Genomic DNA, 23,067 nt, shown 5'->3' with positions numbered 1-23,067 from the left:
CTTATTTCTTACAAACTATGATCTAATCTTTTCATGTTGATCCGAACTTAAAATTGCAAGTTAATCTTACTTGATTTGATCATAAAAAACATTAAATTTTATCTCAAAATTAATTTAAATTCAAAATGGCCCGAATGAGTTATTTGGAATAAACCCAAAATTAAAATTATCTGACACATCCAACTAATTAGGCACTAATACGTTTAAATTATATAGATTTATTTAGCACCTTTTTACTTATAATTTATGCAAATTTCAAGCATGTGGGTAGCCAATTGAATCATTTTAATTCATATTTAGATATTAGACATAATTTGAGTGAAGTTTGTAATTTTATACAATTTAGTATTAATTTTACATAATTTTGCTATTTTATACTATATGTTAATTTTTACTCAATTTGCTGCAGTTGGACCACCAAACTAATACATGTGGGAGTCAATAATATCACACATGAATCACAAGTCAATTTCTACTTCATATGGACAGCAAGCTCACCAATTGGACTCATAAATTCAATTCAACCTAACTTGGAAGATGGTTATTGAAAAATTAAAGTTTGCTCTCAATTGGGTTGTCAAAACTATCCAATAAAGTGGGAAAATGACCCAAATTCGACAAAGGCATGAGAGCAGCCCAAATAAACTTTGGGAGAATTAATTTAAAGGTCCCTACATGTACAAAGAAATCATATTTTGGCCCCTAACTTCCACCTTGATTGCCGTCCAACCCATGCCACAAACCAAACAAGAATCAATCAAGAAAATCATGGAAAAATTTGCCCACTCTCAACAATTCATGGTCGGCCAAGTAAGGTAGCAATTCAAGGGATTTCCAATCTATTTTTTGCTAACTCTCATGCTACTCCTCTACTATAAATACCACCTCTCATCTCCCATTCCAAACATCATTCATTCATCATTCATTCATTCTTCACTTGTCCATCAACTCATTTTCTTTCTCTCTTTCACGCATAAGAATTTCCTCATTTCCTTTAGCTAGCAGTTTCCCTTGAGGAAAACCACTCTTGGCTGGCAACCTTGAGGAGTAGTTTCGAAGGAGCAACCACAAGAATTATAGGAAGCCACCACGATCAGTCTTCGGGAATCGCCAAATTCATCAAGAATTTCTTCTTCCTTATTTCTTTAATTTGTTCTTAGTTATTCAACATGTTTACAAATTGTTTTAATGTTTTCCATTAATGATGATAACTTAAATTTGTTTTGGTTAGAATGATTGCATTAATTTGATAAAGTTCATTTGATTCATGTTTATGATGTTCCATGTCTCAATTGTTCATGCTTCCAATTAAAATCATTTATGAATTTCATGCATTAAAATATGTTTGAATGCATTAGAATTAGTTGATCAATCCTAACCAAATGGCAATTAATAGACGCAATAATTGGAAGGTACATGCTTAATTTAGATCCTAACCCGATTAAATTAAATGTTTGTAATAACTCGAAGGAGCTCTATTATAACTTTTAGATTTGTATGATTAAATTGTTTCAAACCTAACCCGTCCCTGTTACTTCACATAAATTCTAAGGAATCATTAGTTAAATATGGAGATAGAAATATACATGTTTTTCTAAGTATAAGATTTCAAAAGAACTTATATTAGATTCCAAGTTAATGAATGATCAAGTTGCCATTAAATTTTTTCGGAACATTGTTAAGCATGATGAAAAATAAATTAAGTCAAATATTGTAATTTTTCAAGCCTATTCAGTTATTATTTTCAACTTGTGAAAGTTCTGATAAACCATCAACTTGCATTTCATTTCATTTGCATTTAGGTTAACTTACATTTAGTTAATTAATTTAATTTAACATCTATCACCCCAAAATTATTGTGTTTCTCTTAACCAACTTATGAATAGTAAATTTACAACTATCGATTTAAACACAGTCCCTGTGGAGACGATAACTTTTATACTTACTTATTACTTGATAACGACTATGTATACTTGTACATTCCATCGCGAACCAAGTATTGATATATGATTTTTACTTTCATTGTTATCATTTTTATTAGAGGGCTGACTTTATTTCTTAAGAAACTTATGCTACCATGATAAGAAAACGTGAGCCTATTAATAATTTCAATATTATAAAACCATTAATATAAAAGCAATTCACAATGTCCCAATGATAGGGAATATTAAAATTAAAAGATCAATATTTCATTTTTTTTCTAAACATAAAAAATTCCACAATGGTATGAAAGGAGTATTTTCAAGAATTATTTGACTTTGAATATGATTTCAATATATTGAATTTGTTGATTCTGGTCTAAACACAAAACTTTAACACAACTCTTTTTCTTTTTCCTATCAAAGAATTCTTGCACTTAACAAGCCTTTATGGAGACCTACCATTTGACTGTTGAGAAACCTATAGTCACCTCCACTTGCCACCATTGTTATCATTAGTTTTTCAATGTGATGCGATTGAGTTTAGAATAATAATCATTTGACCTTGTGTTAAGACATTGCCTTCCTTGATGATACTTTATTTGTGTAGTGTTGACTCTTGTTGGGTTTGTTCTTCACTTGGAAGTGAAGAATAGGCCTTTAGCTATGCCACTGACAGTTGTTTCTAATAAGCTTGTGATGGCTTGATTTTCTATTTAATCTCTTTGATTTTAAACATATTTGTTGTTTTAGGTCAATAGAGACGTTTTCATCACCACATGAGCGAGGGCATGGAAAAGGACTATCGACACCAAGGTCACCGTTTACTTTGATGGTTTATTTGCCAATCTATATTGGCTTGATTCCTTTTTTGCTCCTATTTCATGTTCAATGATGGAGGCTTGATTCATGTGGTGGATCCTCTTATGTTGCTAGAATCGAGTTTTGAATTTACTAATTATCAAGGCCTTTGTTTTATATATTTCACAATGTCGACTATGGTTTAATTATATCAAATTTAAAAAGGTTTTGTTTTATTCAAAGTTTTTGCTACATGCATGGATGGGGTGAAATTTATTAAATTTCATTCACCGAAGTTGCCAATTTTCAAGCTTGGAAAATCAATCGACTTGCGATGACTTTTTGGATGGGATCCTAATATTTTTGGGCTGAGATGTCTTCATAGAGTTCGAAAGTATATCTATTAGGTTCAAAACGCACTTTAAATCACTCAATTTTGAGTTCCAAAGCTCAAGCCATGATCGTTTTAGTAAAGGCTGCACGAGTAGAATTCCTAGACGGGATTATTACGAAAATTACGAATTATGGGTTTTTAATTCGAGTTTAAATCACATTGGGTTCAATCTTTAGGCTTAATTTTTATTACATATGAGCCCAATATTGTATTTATTAGGTATTATTATTTTATTATTTATTTATTTTGAATTTTGGATATTTTTCAAGTATTTTAAGTTATTTAGGAGTTTTATGTTTTTTAGTCAAACAAGAAAATCTAGTTTAAAACTACTTCTTATTTTGATTAATTAGAGTTTTAGTATAGTTAAGAGTTTTATTTGGATGTATTTAGCTAGTATATATAAAGGCTTCTTCATTGTCCATTAGACACATAATTGTTTTCATTAATAAACTTTTCAACTTTGAGAATTAATTTCTTTGTGGAAGATTTCTTTCTTGTAATTTTTAGACATAGTTTTCTTCTCGATTTTCTTCAATGACTTATGGGGATTCATTCTTCATCCTTTAATTTGCAATGAATTATTTATTGGAGTGTTGGTTAGAGCTTCTAATTAATTGACGAAGATCCTAAAAATGTAGTTAAGTTGGGAAAGGTGGTAAAGTGTTGAAAAACACGGTTTTCAGTTGAACACTCGGAATAGGCCGGAGTACATTGAATATAAAGGGGGTTGCTAAGTGCTGATTCCCCGATTCATTGATGGTTGCTAAGTGCTGATTCCACCATATTTTAAATGTGAAGGGGTTGCTAAGTGTTGATTCCCTGAATCATTGGTGGTTGCTAAGTGCTGATCCCACCGTATCTTAAATGTGAAAGGGGTTGCTAAATGCTGATTCCCCGATTCATTGGTGGTTGCTAAGTGCTGAATCCACTGATAACGGATAACATTCCGAGTGTTCAACGGGAAAATTGGAAAGGTGAATATTTATATATGCTGGACAAGGTTATGTGAGGAATATTAGGTTTGATACTTAATCAACCCATGTGTAAGGTGAAAGGAAATACCAAAACTTCAAAAGAGCAAATTTAAATATAAAACTGTTTTGTATAACAACAGTTGGGCAACTTTGAAAAATCACTATAAATGGTGGAAAATGAATTAGAGGTTGAATAATATATGAAATTGAATCTGGATGAGTCTATTTTCATATGAAAGGAACAGAGCAAGCAAAGAGTTTTATATTTGGGGACATTTAAATTTTATTGAGATAGGGTTGGATTGATTTCGAAATCCCCTGTTCCAACTTTGGAAAATCACCAAAAATTGTAAAAAAATAATTATGGCTTGAAATTTACATTATTGAATTCCTTAAGGAGTCTATTTTTAATAGAAAGAAACTATAACATTATTTGAATTTTTTACAGGGAGATAAGTAAATTTTAGTAAGGAGAGGTCAGAACTATCAGGCAGTGAAATAGGGGAACATTTAGAGAATAAACTGTACTAATTGGCTAAGCAAAAAAATTTTTAAATTTTATGGAAGAAATTTATATGAGTATAGTTTTGGGTAAAATTTACGTAACTTAATTTTGAGCCCTGTAGCTCCAGATAAAAATAAATTGGTGACTATGACGCAGAAAAACAGCTTGCTGGAAGTTGAGCAAACAATGAAATTTTTGTGTGGTTAAAATTATGTTACTTTGTAATCATGTGAGAAATTTATTTATTTGTCATGTGTTTACTTACTAAGCTATATGCTTACTCTTCTTTATTTTCCCTTGATTATAGTGACATCGATCAGCCCGAAAATTGGACAAAGTCAAAACATCACCAACACTATCATCAACTTTTGGGTATTTTGGCAATCAACACTTTTGAAACATGGCATGTATAGATGACTTTATGTAATGTGGTATAAATATGTATATATATAGTATTGTTCGGTTTAATATGTTGGTGTTTATTAATGGATAAATTATGTCTGAACATATAACTGTAATTGGTTGGAAATATTGAAGTTGTTTGAAATTGTCTTTGGAAATTTGCAGGGGGTTTTATGTAAAAATAAGCAGAAATGCTGTCGAAATTTAAAAAAAAACTACAAGTGTTTGAGTTCTAGTAATACCTCATACTCTGTTTCGGTAAGAAACACGGGTAAAAGGTGTTACATGTAACCTAAACCGACAACTCACACAAATTAATTAACACAATTTTCGCAAACCCGATTGACCAAATCAGTACAACCATCATCAAACGGACCTCATTTACAGAACAAAACAACCCCTACCACAGCGAAACTACTTACCCTTGTATGAAACGACGACTTAAAAAGAGAATTTAATTCGCTGGAGGATCGACCGTCTCAGAATCTTCTCCTAATTGCACCAAATCACAAAAACCTACATTAACATCACCTCATTCGCAAATAACTCAATAAACACGAAATAAACATCACTTAAAAGAAACTAGAACCTTACCCAACACCTCAAAAGCATCGCATTCGGATCAAAATAGAAGGAATTAAAAAGAAAGGCTTTGCACGATAGCCATCTTTGGGAAAAAGAGTAAAGAGAAAAAACAAAACAAATTTGCAGAAGAAATTTTGAAGACAAAAAACAAATCAAAACGACAGAAAGAAAGAAAAAAATGAAGAAAAAGGGAATGGGAATGTGGGCATAGAATTGGGAAGGAAAAAAAATATTATTATTTTTATTAAGAGAATAGAATAAAAATTAAAATTAAAACTAATTGAAATTGCCCAGAACTCCACTACCTAATCCTCATCCTGACAGATTTTCCAAGAGTTCAAATTAAACTCAAATACCACTACATGGGTGACGCCCAAAAAATAATTCTCTTTTGCTTACGTAGAGATTCGAACACAAGACTAAAGGGTAAGTTGAAACCTTATTATTAACCCAACAGACTCATTCTTATCATCAATTGAGCGCAAAAATATTATTTATACCAGATGATTTAAGGATAAAGTTAAGACAAAAATTTTAAAGAGAGATTTGAACACAAGACCTAAAACACACATCTAGTGCACTTATCCACTAAAACAATTCAATTTACTTAACAACAATTTTCACAATCTAAACTCAAAAGCCAGACATAACCACTATTAAATTCACTAACTTGATTTCCTCTAACTCGGTTTTTGGGATGTAATAAAGACTACGCGAGCAGAATTTCTGAACGAGATTATTACAGAAATGATGAGTTTCAGACTTTTAATTCGAGTTTAAATCATATTGAGCTCAATCTTTAGGCTTAATTTTTATTACATATGAGCCTAATATTGTATTTATCAGGTATTATTTTATTGTTTATTTATTTTGAATTTTGGATATTTTTAAGTATTTTAAGTTATTTAGGAGTTTTATTTTTCTTAGTTAAACAAGAAAGTCTAGTTTAAAACTACTTCTTATTTAGATTAATTAGAGTTTCAATATAGTTAAGAGTTTTATTTGGATGTACTTAGCTAGTCTATATGAAGGCTTCTTCATTGTCTATTATACACACAATTGTTTTCATTAATAAATTTTTCAACTATGAGAATTAATTTCTTTGTGGAAGATTCTTGTGATTTTTAGAAGTAGTTTTCTTCTCGATTTTCTTCAATGACTCATGGGAATTCAATCTTCAATTTGCAAGGAATTATTTATTGGAGGGTTAATTAGAGGTGCTAATTGAGTTTGTTGGAATTTATACCTCAAATGGGTCAATTGGACATTTATCCATCTATCCATCATATCTATCGATTTATTCGATCTATTTTTCACTTTTAATTTTTGTTTTCGTTTATTTATTTATTTTTTATTCTTTTTTTTTGTTTTCATTGTTTTCTTAAATTTATTTGGTGGTTTTAGGCGAATCTAGGGCCAGCCCCTTAAAATGGAAAATTTTTTATTTTGACCTTTTAAAACTTTAAAAAATTTAAATTAATAAATATAAAATTTTAATTTAATCTTTTAAAATTTAGAGTACAAATTATAATTTTATTTCCACCGTAAAAGAATTTTGTAATTTCACCCTGATATTGCTGTTGCAAAACCATGAATAAAAAACCATTTAGAATATTCCGCCGATAGAGAATATAAACACTAAAAATTATATTCATGGGGACACCGTCATGCTTTACAGGCCATACAAAATTAATAACTAAAATAAGATAGAAAATGAAGAATTAGATTATCTATTTCATTCACATCAAACCAGATTTTTCACTGAACAGGAAAAATCTTAAAATAATTAAACCCTACAATTAGGAAACAGATTTGAAATGCAAGAGCTGCTACTCGAGGAAGGTTCGTTCTTTTGTAATTTCTCATCATAGTTCTTGTTTAATTTCGTTTGGGTTTATCAAGTTCTTCATGCGTTTTAGTTTTATTTAAGCATTGGTCATTTGTTATTATTATTATTATTTAGGGCTTCACAATTGATGATGAAAAGGTTTAATTCCCCCCCCCTTTTCTTTTTTGGTTCATGTTAGAAGAAAAAATGGAGCAGGAGTCAACGGGGTCTGGAAGTTCAAAAATTTCATCGTTACAATGGGTTTTCAAGGTCAAGAACATGGCTTGGGAAGCATACAAAAGCAAGCCCTTTTCACATTGGGTTCTGCTTTTTCTATCCAGTTTGGGAATGCTTGTGGCATTCCCTGCCTCTAGCCTTCTATCTCGTGTATACTTTGCCAATGGAGGGACCAGCAAATGGATCATTTCATGGGTAGCAGTGGCTGGATGGCCTATACCAGCTTTGATCTTATTTCCTATGTACCTGTTTCATAGAACTTCCCCTACACCTCTCAGCTTACAACTGTTTTGTTCTTATGTTTTTCTGGGCTTTTTAAGCGCTGCTGACAATCTCATGTATGCATATGCCTATGCTTATCTCCCTGCATCAACAGCAGCTCTTTTGGCTTCATCATCACTGGCTTTTTCTGCACTGTTTGGTTTTTGGATTGTGAATAACAAGCTGAATGCTTCTGTGATAAATGCTATTGTGATAATCACAGCTGCAATGACCATAATTGCATTGGATTCAGATTCTGATAGGTATCCCTATGTGTCCAACAGCCAATACATTTGGGGTTTTGTATGGGACATATTAGGATCAGCCCTCCATGGCCTTATCTTTGCACTTTCAGAGTGGGTTTTCATAAAGTTCTTAGGCAGGAGATCTTTCCATGTTGTTTTGGAGCAACAAGTCATGGTTTCTTCCTGTGCCTTCTTGTTTACAACCATTGGAGTCATAATCAACAAGGATTTTCAAGGGATGACATCTGAGGCCAAAACTTTCAAGGGTGGGGTAACTGCATACAACCTGGTTCTCATTTGGAGTGTAATCACTTTCCAATTGGGTGTATTAGGAGCCACTGGCATACTGTTCTTGGCTTCCACTGTGATGGCTGGGGTACTTAATGCTGTAAGGGTGCCAGTCACAAGCATTGCTGCTGTCATCCTTTTAAATGACCCAATGAGTGGCTTCAAGATCCTCTCTTTGGTCATAACATTTTGGGGATTTGCTTCCTACATCTATGGCACTTCCACTGGGAGTAAGTTACCCTGACAATTATGTTGCCTAGAACTCAGTATTTGACATTCACATCATAAAGAAGTTTCATGTGATTTATTACTTTGAATGGGAACCGTCAAAGTGATGCCCAAGGAAGTAAGATCATTACATTGGATTCAAAGGGAGTAAGAAAAGTTTTCACATCTGTGTATTAGATAGCTATTGTAAGACTTGTATTCAGACTCAAATATGTGTACTAGAAATAGATACGTTATTATAAGTAGTATTCAATTTTTTAAAGCTTTTTCATGTATATGAATGATATTTGGTGGAGGGTCATAGTTTTTATATTCATGTCCGAATATGTCTCAAATCAATATGCATACGGAACACATATTTTGAAAAATAAGGAAAAGTCAAGCAACATAGATAAAACTGACCTTAGCTTGAGCCTAACTAGAACCAGGGGTCTGTTAATACCAGCAAAAATTCCAACAATCAATATAGAGATATGTCTGTCCTTTTCTTTTTAATGTTTGCATGTGTTCATTTCTTTAATGATATCTTTCATATTGACAAAAATATATCTCATCCTATGCTGTTGATACAAGTTACCTTCATTCAGGGTTATCAGTTGTGGGATGAAGGAACAATGTCTTCAAGTTTCTTGCCATTAAAGATATCAATGCCAACGAAGTAACACTTTGCATGTCCATGTTTGCCAGTCTTTTTTTTTTTTGGAATAGTGTTTCAATAACTATAAATGAAAGGGTATAATGTGTTTTGGTTATTGATTAAGAGTTATATCACTTGATTTTTGATAAGGAATTATAACTATACAAGTAATATTATTTGAATAGTTATGAAATATTAGTTGAATAATTATGTCTCTTTTAAAGAGTGGTTATTCAGAAAAGACACTTATTAAAAATTATGTCTCTATAAAGAGACACAATAATTCCTATAAATAAGAGTGAGATTTCATTTAGAAAATATATTAAAAAAATTCTCAAAAAGTTCTTTTTATTATTTCTCAGTGCGTAGTGGATTATTTTCATCAATGTAAAATGTAAAGCATTAGGTTTCATTGTATCATTGATGTTTATTTATTTGAAACTCATTTACACACCGAGTATAGGTGGGGGGCGAATAGAACTCTAAATATAGTGACTTGATATACGCCTTGAAGTCTTGTCCTATTGCTTCATTTTTTTTATTTTGAGTTATTATTCATGTTTCATTATTGTGTTTAAGATTTTCCTCACTGAGGTTCTGCTTTTAACATCTCTAAAAGCATCTTTGAAGTTGAAATTTCGACAACCTGTTCTAATTTGAAAGCAAAAAGTAAACAAACTATGGATTATGAAAAGTGGGCAAGTGATTGAAAATACACTTTATGAATGTTTTGTTCGAAGGGAAATTTCCATAATATTGGAAATAATGCCATAAGATATGCTGGCAAAAACGTCTAAACTAATCTAGCTACCATTAATGTTTGGAAAAAATACCGTTTGGAAACAATTTTTTTTTTGTAAATTGAAAATTAAAAATTTTAAAAATCGAGTCAGTTTGTAATATTTATGATAATAAATCATTTACTAAAATCGCACATGTGTTTTCAATTAGATAGGTTCTTGTAATTTTTAGTTTTCAACTGAACGGTCTTCTCTGTTATTCTCATACCACGAATTGTTTTAAGTGGGGACTCGAACGATTCGAATCAAATATAGTTACAAAAATAGTTTTCTTTGCTTTAGTGTGAAAACGATAATCTCTTCTAACAAAATTGTTATTTCAAAAAATAGATTTAATATTTAGAAAATAAAATTCTATTTTCGGACAGAGTAACAATATCTTAAAGTTACCGTATTTTGTGACACTTTATACCCGACCCAATTGTTGGATCCGAATATAAAACGTTACATTTCGTTGCCGAAGCAACTCACTTTTCCATTTTTTTTTTTGAAAAGGAAACGTAGTAGTAAAATTATTTTATGAAAATTTTGGCATCATTTATGCCTATTTTACATAAAACTCCCTACAAAATTTAGATTTTCACAAAATATTTACATTTAAATCATCTCCCAAATCAATTCCCAGCACTGCGATTTCTCAAAACATATCAATAAACTAGATTTCTATACTTTACTATTTTATCAAAACATTAGTTATAAAATACTAGCTAAGAAAACATAATGAAAATATTTAAATTCAGTTTACGACATAATATTATATATTTATAAGTCTAGGTACATGCCATTTACATTAACTATAAAGTAAACTCTTCACCAACATTGTTTGAGCTGAACTTCGGTTCTTCGGATGCTGCTGGAACGATCTAACAAATCTAACTACCTGTGCACGGAAAAATAAACAAACCATAAGCTGAGCAATTTTTGTACTCAGTGGTGCTAATATCATATAAATCGTTGCATAAGTATTGGAGACAAATTAATTGATAAAAATAAACTAAAACATGATTATAAATATCATTAATAACATCACAATAAAAGAAATTTTCTAATATTAATAAACTTTAATATTTTGATATTGACAAATTGAATAAAGAAAATAAGGTTTTTAATTAAATTCAAAATCACGGAATTAATTTAATTTGCACAATATGAAAATTCAAATAAATTCAACTTTTATTTTTACTTTCTTTCATTTTAGACCACGTACTAAAGTTTAGACTCATAACTTGATACACGAATCCGCCACCCCGAGTTTTTTGGCAACGATGGCTATCAGAGAAGTCCATGACTCTTTGGGAATTGGGACTAACAATAATAACAACTGACAGACTTAGTCTTTTCTCCCTCGACCCTCTGGGAATTGGAGGGGAAAGAAAAAAAATTCTTCTTTCATTTATGGTAGAAGTCCTTTCATCTTCTTATTTAAGGACTTCTACCATAAATAATTTTCTTCTCTTTCTTTTTATTTTTTTAAAGTGGGGATGTTACATATTTAGTCTTACCATTGTCATCTATTTATATGAAGATGAAGTAGAATTCTTTTTGAATGGTAGAAGCTTATTTCAACTAGAAAAACGAACTTGTAGTTTAACTAGAAGTATAGGGGGCGACAACCCTACCCTAATTAATAATATTAGGGTTTATCGTCCCTCCCATTAAATATGAGGGCTTTTGGGTCTCTCCCATATTAAGTTTAATTACAAGTATTTCTTAAACTTTTAACATAATATTTTATAAACTTATTTAGTCATGAAGTCATTCCATAATAGTATCGTGACTGAGCCATCCTTAACGATATACTATTACGAAAGCAACTCGATTAATGCTCGTTCAATGACCGTGTCATAAGTATATTACCCTCATAAGACATCCTTAATCTTTTTGGGATAACATTCGTTCTCCTAATATGATCTTGTTTTATCTCATGAAAAGTTAATTACTGTCAAATAATAATCAAGTCATTAATCACAATGATGAACAACTTGTAGCCAGTTTACTTTTCATTAACTATGTAATGTCAATGAGAGGATATCATTTACTCATGTCTCGGACTATAAATTTCACTGTTGTAAATGATGCTACATACTGCAGAAATCGTGTACCCAACATACCAACTTTCGGTTTTTTTATCTATTTGAAATCATACTTTTACTTATATCAAAATATACGAATCATGCAAACATAGTCAATCATCTATTCAGGATCTAGGTATGTCATACTATAAACGTTACAAGTGAATAAATTCATAAACAGATTCAAGATCTATTCTTTATGGATCCAGTCCGATGTATTGTCAATCCAATCAGTCACATCTATATCTTTATCTTTTGGGAGTCACCTGCTCCGATGCTCATTTTCTAATTGGATTTGATAGATGACATACTAGTTTTTCAATCAATTTGTTCATTCTCGATTAGATTAAGGACATGTTTAGGTTAGTCTATTAATATAAGTTATTTTTCTGTATTACAATCCAACCACGTAATACTGCTTAGTATTAGTTTAAATATTAGAAAACTAGTGAGCTAATATTTACTTTTATTTTATTTTGAATGCAAAAAACATATGAGGACAATTATACCAAGTATATTACCATAATTAATGAATTTATTTTATTAACCAATCTATTCGAAAAATTTAAAAGTTTACAAACAAATATACTATACTCAATGCACCACATCCATAAAACTTTAAAGTATTCAAACTAAGCACACACAAGGCAAACAATTGCAAATTGGTGAAAAAAACAGAACCAAGAGTTAGTTAAAGACCTTAGAAGGATGGGACTTACTAACATAAAGCCGTTCTTGTGGATGGTACCAGCTTCCTGAGGCTCTGGCATCCACTTTCGACTCAAAAAGATGTCCTCATCGTACATACATTTTCATGGCTTATATTTTGTATGTCAGAACAAGTATTGGGTTTGGCTTACTAGAAAAGAAACTCTTGTCTATGGAACCCCAAGAAATACACTAAAAAACAATAGAGTAATTCAAGGCATGCAAACTTTGAAAAATCTGTGATTCTTTCCCTGGGAGCACTTAGTAAATTCTAGTACTGTAATTTTTCTGATGCAAGACAAACTTAGAGTTATTGGCACTTGAAAATGAAAGCTTCACGAGACACTGTACCTTCATCTAAATATAGCATTTATCATCTTTCAAAGCCACTACTAATTGTTTTTAATCTCTTCTGCTCCTTTCTTGGACCACTTTCTTTAAATTCTACCACCATTGTAACTGACAGATTTTGTGCCAAAGGTCAAAAGGGGAGCAGAAAACACCTACTTGTTTTTTTACCAACGACAGTCCATTCTTGAAATTGTATTGCCAAGGTAAATCTTGGTGACAGGCACAACCCTTTTGAACCCCATGAATTTTACTGGCCCTGATGAGTTTCTTTAACAATCATTTCACCCACCTATTGATGCATTGCTTTTGGAGTCAAAAACCATCCATCTAACAGCTCTAAATGAATTCTTGTACCAATGTCTTGTAGCATGCAAGTCAACGGCAGCTTTTTCTACACCATCCCATGATGTTAAAGCATATATATATGTATATATAGACACACATTGAAGAACACTTTTCTAAACGCGGCAAAAAGTGCATCGACAGAACTTGATATCTCCACTTTAGGTGAATACTTGATGAGTTTATAGCAATGCAGCCTTTTTCTGAATTATACCCCCTTTTAAGCATCACATCATTGATTGAAAATTAGAACCGAATGGTTCGGGTGAACTGAGAATTGGTAGATTTCTTATTCGATCTACTGTATATAAAACCGGTTATTTTGAAAACCAACCCAATTAAGCTGACCCTATTTTGAAAATCATCCACAAATATAACTTGACACTACGCCAAATATTATTGGATGTTTATATAATATCTGGTATGGTAGGGAACTCTCAGTTTGATCTTTAAAATATAGTCAGTTTCAGGGTTAAATGCCCTTATAAACCGTGGTAGGAGTCTCTCTTCATCACTGCCACCGTTATTCTGCAATTATAACATATATATTTCTATAATTATATGGACCCCCTTTTTTAAAAATTTTGACAAGCACAACTCACATTTTGTTTTCTTCATGTTGCATCACTGTGTTTTCCTTCCATTAATGGTGAAAAGTGGTCCATGAATAACTATTACTCTCGAGGTGCTCCCAACTACCTCCATATCCCCCCACTAAATAAAAATAACTGCGACTGGTAACGGACAGAGTTTGCTTTTCATACAAGGCATATGCAACTGTCTGTAGGGCGACCAAAGGCTGCAATTGCATGACCTAAGCATTCAAAGCTTGGCAACACCCCATTACTTTTCTTTGGTCCAATAAACATGTTCCAGATTGATTTACTTGTTTGCATGAAGATTAAACAATAAGAAAACTTGAAACGAGAATTCTATTTGAAAGTTTCAAGGATCAAACTCGTGTATTATAACTATGATGCCAACAATGGAAAGGTAAAAGACAAAGATATGAGATTCCAAGACACAATTTAACAGCTACTCTACATCCTCTCCCATGGTGGCATAAGCAAAAACTCATGGTAAAAAAAAAGGTAGAAGCAGTAAAAAAGAGGCAAACATATAGTCATAGTTGTTTCATTTTTCATAGAGAAGTTCTTGGTTCAATATCCTTGAGAAGGCCAACAATTTGTTGCATGCTCGGTCGCTTGCTAGGAATATCAGCTGTGCAGAGATATCCAATCTTGAGAGCCTCTTCCATTTGGTAATCCGGTCCGGTATCACGGATTTTAGGGTCAATTGCCTTTGATCCTTGATTCTTTCTCACCAATCCTCTAACCCAACTCACTAAATTAGTTTCTTGCTCCTCTGGATAATCATCTCCGATTGGCTTTCTCCCTGTGATCAGCTCAAACAGAACAACGCCGAAGCAATATATGTCGGATTTTGGTGTGGAGGCATGACATTCGAGCTGAGAGAATTCTGGCGGCACATATCCAGGCGAACTCCGTGCAATTTCATCCTCTAGATCAGTTCCAAAAATCTTGGCCAATCCAAAATCAGATAATCTAGGCTCCAAATTTAAGTCAAGATAAACACTACTAGCTTTAACATCTCTATGGATTATCGGGGGCGAGCAGCCATGATGGAGAAATGCAAGTGCTCGTGCAGTACCAAGGGCTATTTTGTGTCGAAATGCCCAGGTTGTTAATAACCCTTCAGAGCCAACATTTTGTATGCCATTGTTGTCTTCTACCCATGTATCATTGCTCCAATCCTCTGTTGCCTGAACACCAAGTGGCAAGTCATGTAGCAAATTCTGAAAGTTCCCATTCTCCATGTAATCGTAAATAGCAATCCTTTGATCCCCAGCCAAGCAATATCCGGTTAAAGGAACAAGGTTGGGGTGTTTGATTCGACCAAGATACTCAAGCTCTCTTGCAGCTTCTTGGTCTGTCAATGTTGATCCATGAACCAAAACTTTAACAGCTACATGAATTCCACCAGGCAGAAATCCTCGATAAACAGGCCCGAATTTCCCTTCTGCTAGTAATGTCCCTCGATCGAAATTCGAAGTTGCAGACAAGAGGTCTGCGAATGTGATATTTAGTAGTGGCTTCTCAAATATCACAACCGGGACAGATGTTGCCTGCTTAACATCAGCCACCCATGTGGTGGAGTCGGTTTGGAAGGAAAAAGGACCTGAAACATGTTGTTCCTCTTTATATGAAGGTTGCTTAACAACCCATTTCCTGGATTTCCTTCTACAACCAAAGGCTAGGATTAGCAACCCAGCAAGCAAGCAGACCGTGGAGAGGGTTAAAGCTAAGGCAAGCTTTAACCCTTTATGTCCATTACCTCTTCTTTCGATAAGGACAGGATTTGCAGCAATAGGACAACTGTTTGATGAGCCATAAAAGGCTGTTTTGAAGGTCTCGGGGGAGAACCCCAAAGCACAGAGGGTTAAGTTGTTGTAAGAGAAGTTGTATCTCTCCATTAATGGGAGTTTTTCCAAGAGAGAAACAGGGATTTCTCCACTCAAATTGTTGTGTGAAACATCAAGAACTTTCAGGCTTTTGTTAGCCAATGATGGAATTTGGCCACTAAGACGGTTGGATGAAACATCAAGTGTGTGTAAAATACTCAGTTGTGAAATTTCACCAGGAATGTGGCCAATTAGGTTGGTTTTAGACAGATTGAGATACTCTAATCCCAAAAGCATTTCAATTCTAGGGAATTTCTGTATAGCAAATCTGTTATATGCAAGGTTAAGATGTCTAAGGTTCTGAGCTTGACTTAGATTTAAGGAAATTTCTCCACTAAGCTGGTTTTCAGACAAGTCTAGATAAACCAAATGAGACCACTTGTAAGTAGAGTTGAATTGTACCTTAGAAATGTGACCTTGAAACTGGTTCATGCTTAGGTCAATCACCTTCAGCTGCCCTTGAAACACACCCATAACTGAACCCTTAAACAAGTTCCTGGAAATGTTAAGGCTTGTAAGAGACATCAGTTCTGCAAAATCTGTGTCCAGGCCATGAATTTCATTTCTAGCAAGGTTCAAAGTTTTGAGCTTAGGGAATGCTGCGTCAAAACCATCAGGCAATGAACCATTTAGGCGATTTGAGGAGAGGTCGACCGAAACCAAAGCCTTACAATTCAGAATTCCTCTTGGAATGCTCCATTCAAATCCATTTCCAGCAAGGTTAAGAACTTGCAAACTAAGTAAAGAGGTTATAGTTGCAGGGATTTCCCCAGAGAAATTATTGCCAGAAAGATCAATAACTTCAAGCAGACCAAAGTTGCCAACATTGTTAGGAAGAGACCCTGAAATCTGGTTTGAAGATAGGTTAAGCCACTTGAGTGAGCCTAAACTCCATATATCTGAAGGCAAAGCAGTGATTTTGTTATTGCTAAGATCCAAAGACTGAAGCTTAGCTAGCTTTCCAATGGTGGTATCAGGTATGATACCAGAAAGGCCTAAACTTGAAGCTTTTAACCCAATTAAATTCTCCTTCTTGGTATCACAGTGCATCCCTTTCCATGAACAAACAGAACCAGAGAAGTTGTAGGACATGGAAGAGTTTAACCCCATTTTCTTCAAGAAATTAGAGACATAAAACTCATCTGTATTGGGTAGTTGACAAGTAAAGTGCTTGAACAAGAGTGTTAGAATTAGTAAAGAACCAAAGAAACCAAAAGCCATTTAAGCCAAAAGGTTTAAAACTTTAATAAACAAAACCAAAAAGGCACCACTTTTTAACCAACTCAATCTTTTTATCTTTAAACTTCAAATCACCACCACCATATCATGACTAGTTTTCTAAGACAACATTTTATTTTTTACCAAATTCAGCAAAGCCCCACTAAAGGGCAATACCTCCAACAAGAACAACTGTTGAGCAGACTTGGTAGAGGCTCTTGTTATGACCAGAAAATCCCAAAACAGTACCTGTAAGAAACCAACAAAATGAATTGTAATTTTGCACCAAAAAAGAGATTTTTTTTTTACAGGAGAAAGCTTGAACTTACCTTTGTCAGACTTTGCAAGCATATATAAGCCAATAAAACAAACAAACAAAAGTGAATTTTCTTGTCAATTGTATAGCATAAACAACTCCTTTCCTTTTCAAATCAAAATTATATCTTTTTTGTTTAGTTTTACCTCGAAAAACAATATATTTACTACTCAAAGAACAATACAAGAACAATGTTTTGAAAATGAGAGAGAAGCAGAGGCATGGAGAGATATTGGGAAGGGGAAAGAAAATGGAAGTTTGTAAACTGTCAGAAGTTGAGCTTTCATAAATGGAAGAAGAATTTAATACAATATATATTAATAAAAAATAAAGAACATAATTTAGGTTGGTGAATGTATCAGGTATTGTTGGTGTAGGTATTCAATGATTCTTCATTGAATGATGATAATGATCATCTTCTTCTTCATCTTTTTTTTTTCACTTTTCTGCTAATTGATGAGAAGTTTTGTTGAGGTTTCTCTAATTTTCCTTTGTTGTTCAAAAGAAAAATGGAAATATAATCACTTTTCAAATTTACAATTTGGTAAAATTATTAAAATAAAACACTATTATCAAGAAATTAAAATATCTATTATGAAAATTAATTAATAAATATTTTTAAAATTTTAAATAAATAAATTTTTAAGTTGCTTATTTGTAAATATTAACATTGTAAAAATTGATAAATATTGATAGTGTATCAATATAATTGTGTCAAATATCATATCAATTAATATAAAGTTGTAAGAAATCATTTTACATAAGTAAATTGAAAATAAATTAAGAGTATATAAATATTTAATAAATAGATGCATGTGGCGAAGGAAGAAATTTTTTATCAAATATGGTCAGATATGTCATTCCCAATTAGCTGTGAAAAAAATTGCTCATCCTAACGTTTTTTGTTTTAGGAGGTTTTAGCTAAACAATGTCATGTAAACCTACATTCATCAAACATTACAAGTAAATGATTTGGCTATCCAATCTTCTGATTTGTGCCCAAATCAACTAAAAAAGTCCAAATTTTATTTACTAACACCCTTATATTTGGTTATTTAAGGGTAAACTATATTAATAGCAACTAAATTAATAATATTATATTATAAAAGTTAAAAAAAGAGTTATTTAATTTTTAAAATTGACATAATAGTATTTTTAACCCTCAATATTTATACATAGTATCAATTTAATTTTAATTCTAAAAAATCTAATTCTCAATATTTACATATGGTGTAATTTAATCTTTTTGGCAAATTTTATTTTTTTTGTGACCCTTCCACTTAAAAAGTTAAAAAGAATAAATTTATCAGCTATTTAATTGAAAATATACAAAAAAATTGAAAACACCTAAAAGAATTTAAGATAATTATTTAAATATTTTCTCATTCTTTTAAAATTGATCATCAATGTAAAAAAGAAAAACAAAGTACACAATGTGCAAATGTTGAGGGTTAAATTTTTTTTAAATCAAGACTAAATTGAGATGATTTATAAATGTTAAGGACTAACGTGATTATTATGTCAATTTTAAAGTTTGCCACCTATAGCGAACTAGTGACCATAGACAAATTTGAATGGTAAGAGGATCATTTTATAATTTTTTTATAATTAAGTAATCAATAAAAAAATATTTAGTAATAATTAAGTGCCACTAGTGTAATTTACCCGAACAACAATAGAAATTATTTTGGGTCACGTTTCTATATAAAAATCTAACCTTTTTACATATATTTGGAAAAATGAATTCTTTCAAAAAAATATATATATATTTTATGACTGCCATATTCGTATAACCATTACAAATTAAGAAGCTAAAAAAGGTTATGCAAATCTTTAAAAAGGATGAAGTGAAGCCACCAAATTGTTCTTTCTTCTCATGATTTCTCCAATTGAGTTGATTTCCACAACTCAATGCCCTAATTTCTCTAAATTGGCTCATCAAATTTTCAGTGCCTGTTTTCGTGGATGATATTATGAAGGGAAAGCACTGTTATTGTTTTTATTAATACTAGGCTGTAAATGAACCATTGTTCATTTTAGTTTGTTAATGGTTTGTTTTGAGTATTAATATATATATATTTGTTAAACTACACAGAAGGTCACTTAACTATCAAAATTTTTCATTTAGGCACTTAAAATAAAAAGTTTACAATTTAAGCACTCGCGTTATATAGTTCAGACATTTTAATCACTCTTGTTAAAATCACAAACGGCAAGATGACATGGCAATTAAAAAAATGGGTATAATAATAAATTTAGCCCTCAACTTTTACATATTATATAAACTTAGTCATAATTTTAAAAACTTAACTTTCAAAATTTACAAATGATCTCAATTTAATTCTAATTTTAAAAAAGTATGACTAACAAATCACAAAATGTCAAATCCAAAGTAACCATCATCAAATAAAATGTCAAGTCCGATCGAGGATGGGGAATTTTTATTTTTTTTAATATTAATATAATTATATTTAATATTAATATTAATATAAAATTTAAACTTATTTTTTTAAAAAGATATTTATGTATTTTCATATATTTGTTTGAATTTTATTAGTATCAAATTGAGATCATTTGTAATTTTTGAGGGTTAATTTTATAAAATTATGATCAATTTGATATAATATATAAAAGCTAAGGGATAAATTTATTATATCGATTTTTTTAACTGTCACGTTAGTTTGTTGTTTTTTATTTTAACGAGAGTGGCCGAAATGATCAAACTATGTAACTATTGAAAACTTTTGGTTTAAAAATGATTTTCTGTTACAGTGAAAAATTAAAAATTTGAAAACCGAACTGATTTGTGATATTTATAGCAATAAAATTTTCCTAAAAAAAAACATGTGCTTTGTGTGAGACGGATCCTAAACATTCCCAACTTTCAACCGAACGACCGTCTCTACTATCCCCATACCACGAATCCCTTCGAGGGTGGACTTGAAAAATCACGAATCAAACACAACAATAAATAATTTTCTTACTTTTAGTAGGAAAGTAAATCTCCCTCTATAATAACCAGTAGAATTGTTATTCCCAGAAAATTGAATTCATACTTAGAAAATAAATTCTAAGTATTTTTCGACAGAATTACAATATTTCAAAGTTGTGTATTTAGCCCTACTAGTATCATCTATTTATATGGAGAGATTGAAAAAATCATGGTTAAATTAGTATAATACAAATAATATTTATTTGATAAAAAAAATAAGCCTCCTAGTTCTACTAGGAGAGAGGGGCAACTAATCCTAGTTAATTATACTAGGGTTATCGCCCCTCATACACATCTTGTATTGGGTTAAATTATACGTGTTTCTTAAATTTTTAACCCAACACTTTATAATTTAATCCAATCCAATACATGTTTTTCTATTTCCCAAAATAAATATTATTTATTAAATTAATTAATTTTTCAATTAAATGATTTAATCCAACCAAATACATATTTTTCTACTTACATCAAAGAATACGAGTCATGCATACATAGTCCACCATCCGCTCAGGATTAAGGTATGACACACTATGAACGTCACAAGTGAATAAATCCATAAACGAATTTAGAATATATTCTACTTATATCATGTCTGATGTACTGTCGGTTCAGTCCATTACATCTATATCTCTATCTTTTGAGAGTCATCCGCTCCAATGCTCAAATAAAGCATCTCTCCAATTGAACTTGATAGATAACATATTAATCTTTCAATCACTTTGCTAATATCCGATTAGACTAAGAACATGTTTAAGTTCATCTACTAATATAACTTGTCTTTCCTATTACGATCCAACCAAGTAATACTGCTTAGTATTAGTTAAACATCAGATAACTAGTAAGCTAATATTTGCTTCCATTTTATTTTGCATGCAAAAATCATTTAGGACAATATACAAATGATATTAATATAATTCATGGATAATTTTATTAAACCAAACTGTTCGAAAAAAATACAAGTATATAAACAAATATACTACACTTAAGACATCAGATCCAACAGTAATGTGGATGCTTAAATTGTAAACGTTTTATTTTAGATGCCTAAAATATTTTCTTTTATAATTAATTTACTATCTGTATAGTTTACCCTATTTAAAATTAAGTTCAATTAATTAATTATTTTCTAAACTACTCTTTTTTTCACATTAGTATCTTCATCAATCAATCTCACAAAGTGACACGTGGATAAAACCACAAAAATATTATCACATCATTATTTATATTAAATAATTTCAAAAAAATACATAAAATAACAATTTTAAAATTTAAACTTAGATGTTATTTGGTAAACTACAAATTAAGTGCCAAAAAAATAGGCGTTGAAAATTTAAATACTGAATTTAAGTTATAGAATTTGTTTGATACAATACTTAAAATTTACTATAAAATATAACTATATTGTTTAATAAGTATAAATTACAAATTATAAAAAATATTCTATATTTTATCTTTAATTTTTAAAAATTTCACCTTATTTTAAATAAAAGTAAAATTTTAAACATAAATTTTTTAATAGGATAATAAAATATTAAAATAAAAAAATATAATTGAAAATATTCTCTATTAGGTGATAAGTAGATCATTTTCCATCTTTTTTATAGAAAAAATTCTATCGAATTATTTTTATTTTGGATTATCAAACATGAGAAAAAATTAAATCCATTGAAAATATATATAAGTTCAAAAAATTTATGAAACTTTTTATAATATATTAATTATATAAAAAATAAAAATATATATAAAAAACTTAAAATATTCAATTTTTTAATAAAAATATAAAATAAAAAATAAAATTTACAAAATATATAATTTTTATTTTTTAGAAATTAATTTTTATATTTATATATAATCATATAAAATTTAAATAATTCTAAATATGTAGAGAGATTTTTAAAAGCTCAAGAAATAACTTAATATTCAAAATAAAAGTTTATATATATATGCAAGTTTTTATTTTTTTGAACATTTTATCAAAAATTATATAAATATAAAAAATTCAAAAAAAAATATAAGTGTATAAATAATTCAAATATTATATAAAATATAAAAAAGCAAAAAAGAAAATATTATAAAAACTTTTACCATGCTTATATAGCTTTTTGTGCTGCTTTGCAATGCTTATGTCACTTTTTGTGCCAAGTGGTAATATTTAATTGGTTAAATTCTTCTTTTAATAATGGTAATGGTTGAAGTATAAATAAGGTAAAACATAAAAGTTTAGATATCAAAATAGATATAATTTAGGCAGCAATTTATTAATTAAGGGTTTGTTTGATTGTCAGTAAAATATTTTCCGTAAAATGATTTCGGGAAAATGTTTTACTTTTCTGTAAAATGATTTACTGAAAAATATTTTCTGGTGTTTGATTGAATCTGTGTAAAATATTTTCGGCTGTTTAGCAGATTTCCTAGAAATATTTTTCAAAAAAATTGTTTTTACATATATTGATATGTATTAATAATTTTTTATATTTTA

General features: G+C 30.6%; 2 protein-coding genes across 3 annotated transcripts; one reads left to right on the top strand and one right to left on the bottom strand.

The window, feature by feature from the left end:
* The first annotated feature begins 7,170 nt into the window (after positions 1–7,170).
* LOC107901592 (probable purine permease 5) lies at positions 7,171–8,980 on the top strand. Of its 2 annotated transcripts, none has more exons than XM_016827655.2 (2): positions 7,171–7,425; positions 7,614–8,980. In XM_016827655.2, the coding sequence occupies exons 1-2, from the start codon at positions 7,401–7,403 to the stop codon at positions 8,684–8,686; spliced, it is 1,098 nt and encodes a 365-aa protein (XP_016683144.1). In that variant the 5' UTR covers positions 7,171–7,400; the 3' UTR covers positions 8,687–8,980. The 2 variants fall into 2 exon arrangements, with proteins under 2 accessions (XP_016683144.1, XP_016683143.1); XM_016827654.2 differs by having other exon boundaries at positions 7,204–7,425; positions 7,611–8,980.
* A 5,530-nt stretch (positions 8,981–14,510) lies between these two features.
* On the bottom strand, positions 14,511–17,888 carry LOC107901591 (probable LRR receptor-like serine/threonine-protein kinase At2g24230). The gene is made up of 2 exons (XM_016827653.2): positions 17,610–17,888; positions 14,511–17,529 (listed from the first exon to the last, which is right to left on the bottom strand). The coding sequence occupies exon 2, from the start codon at positions 17,281–17,283 to the stop codon at positions 14,722–14,724; it is 2,562 nt and encodes an 853-aa protein (XP_016683142.2). The 5' UTR covers positions 17,284–17,529; positions 17,610–17,888; the 3' UTR covers positions 14,511–14,721.
* Between the last annotated feature and the right edge of the window lie 5,179 nt (positions 17,889–23,067).

The sequence above is a fragment of the Gossypium hirsutum genome, chromosome D06 (assembly GCF_007990345.1).
Source record: "Gossypium hirsutum isolate 1008001.06 chromosome D06, Gossypium_hirsutum_v2.1, whole genome shotgun sequence".
Lineage (NCBI taxonomy): Eukaryota > Viridiplantae > Streptophyta > Magnoliopsida > Malvales > Malvaceae > Gossypium > Gossypium hirsutum.
Note: the sequence above shows the minus strand (reverse complement) of the source record. Positions and strands in the feature narration are given on the sequence as shown.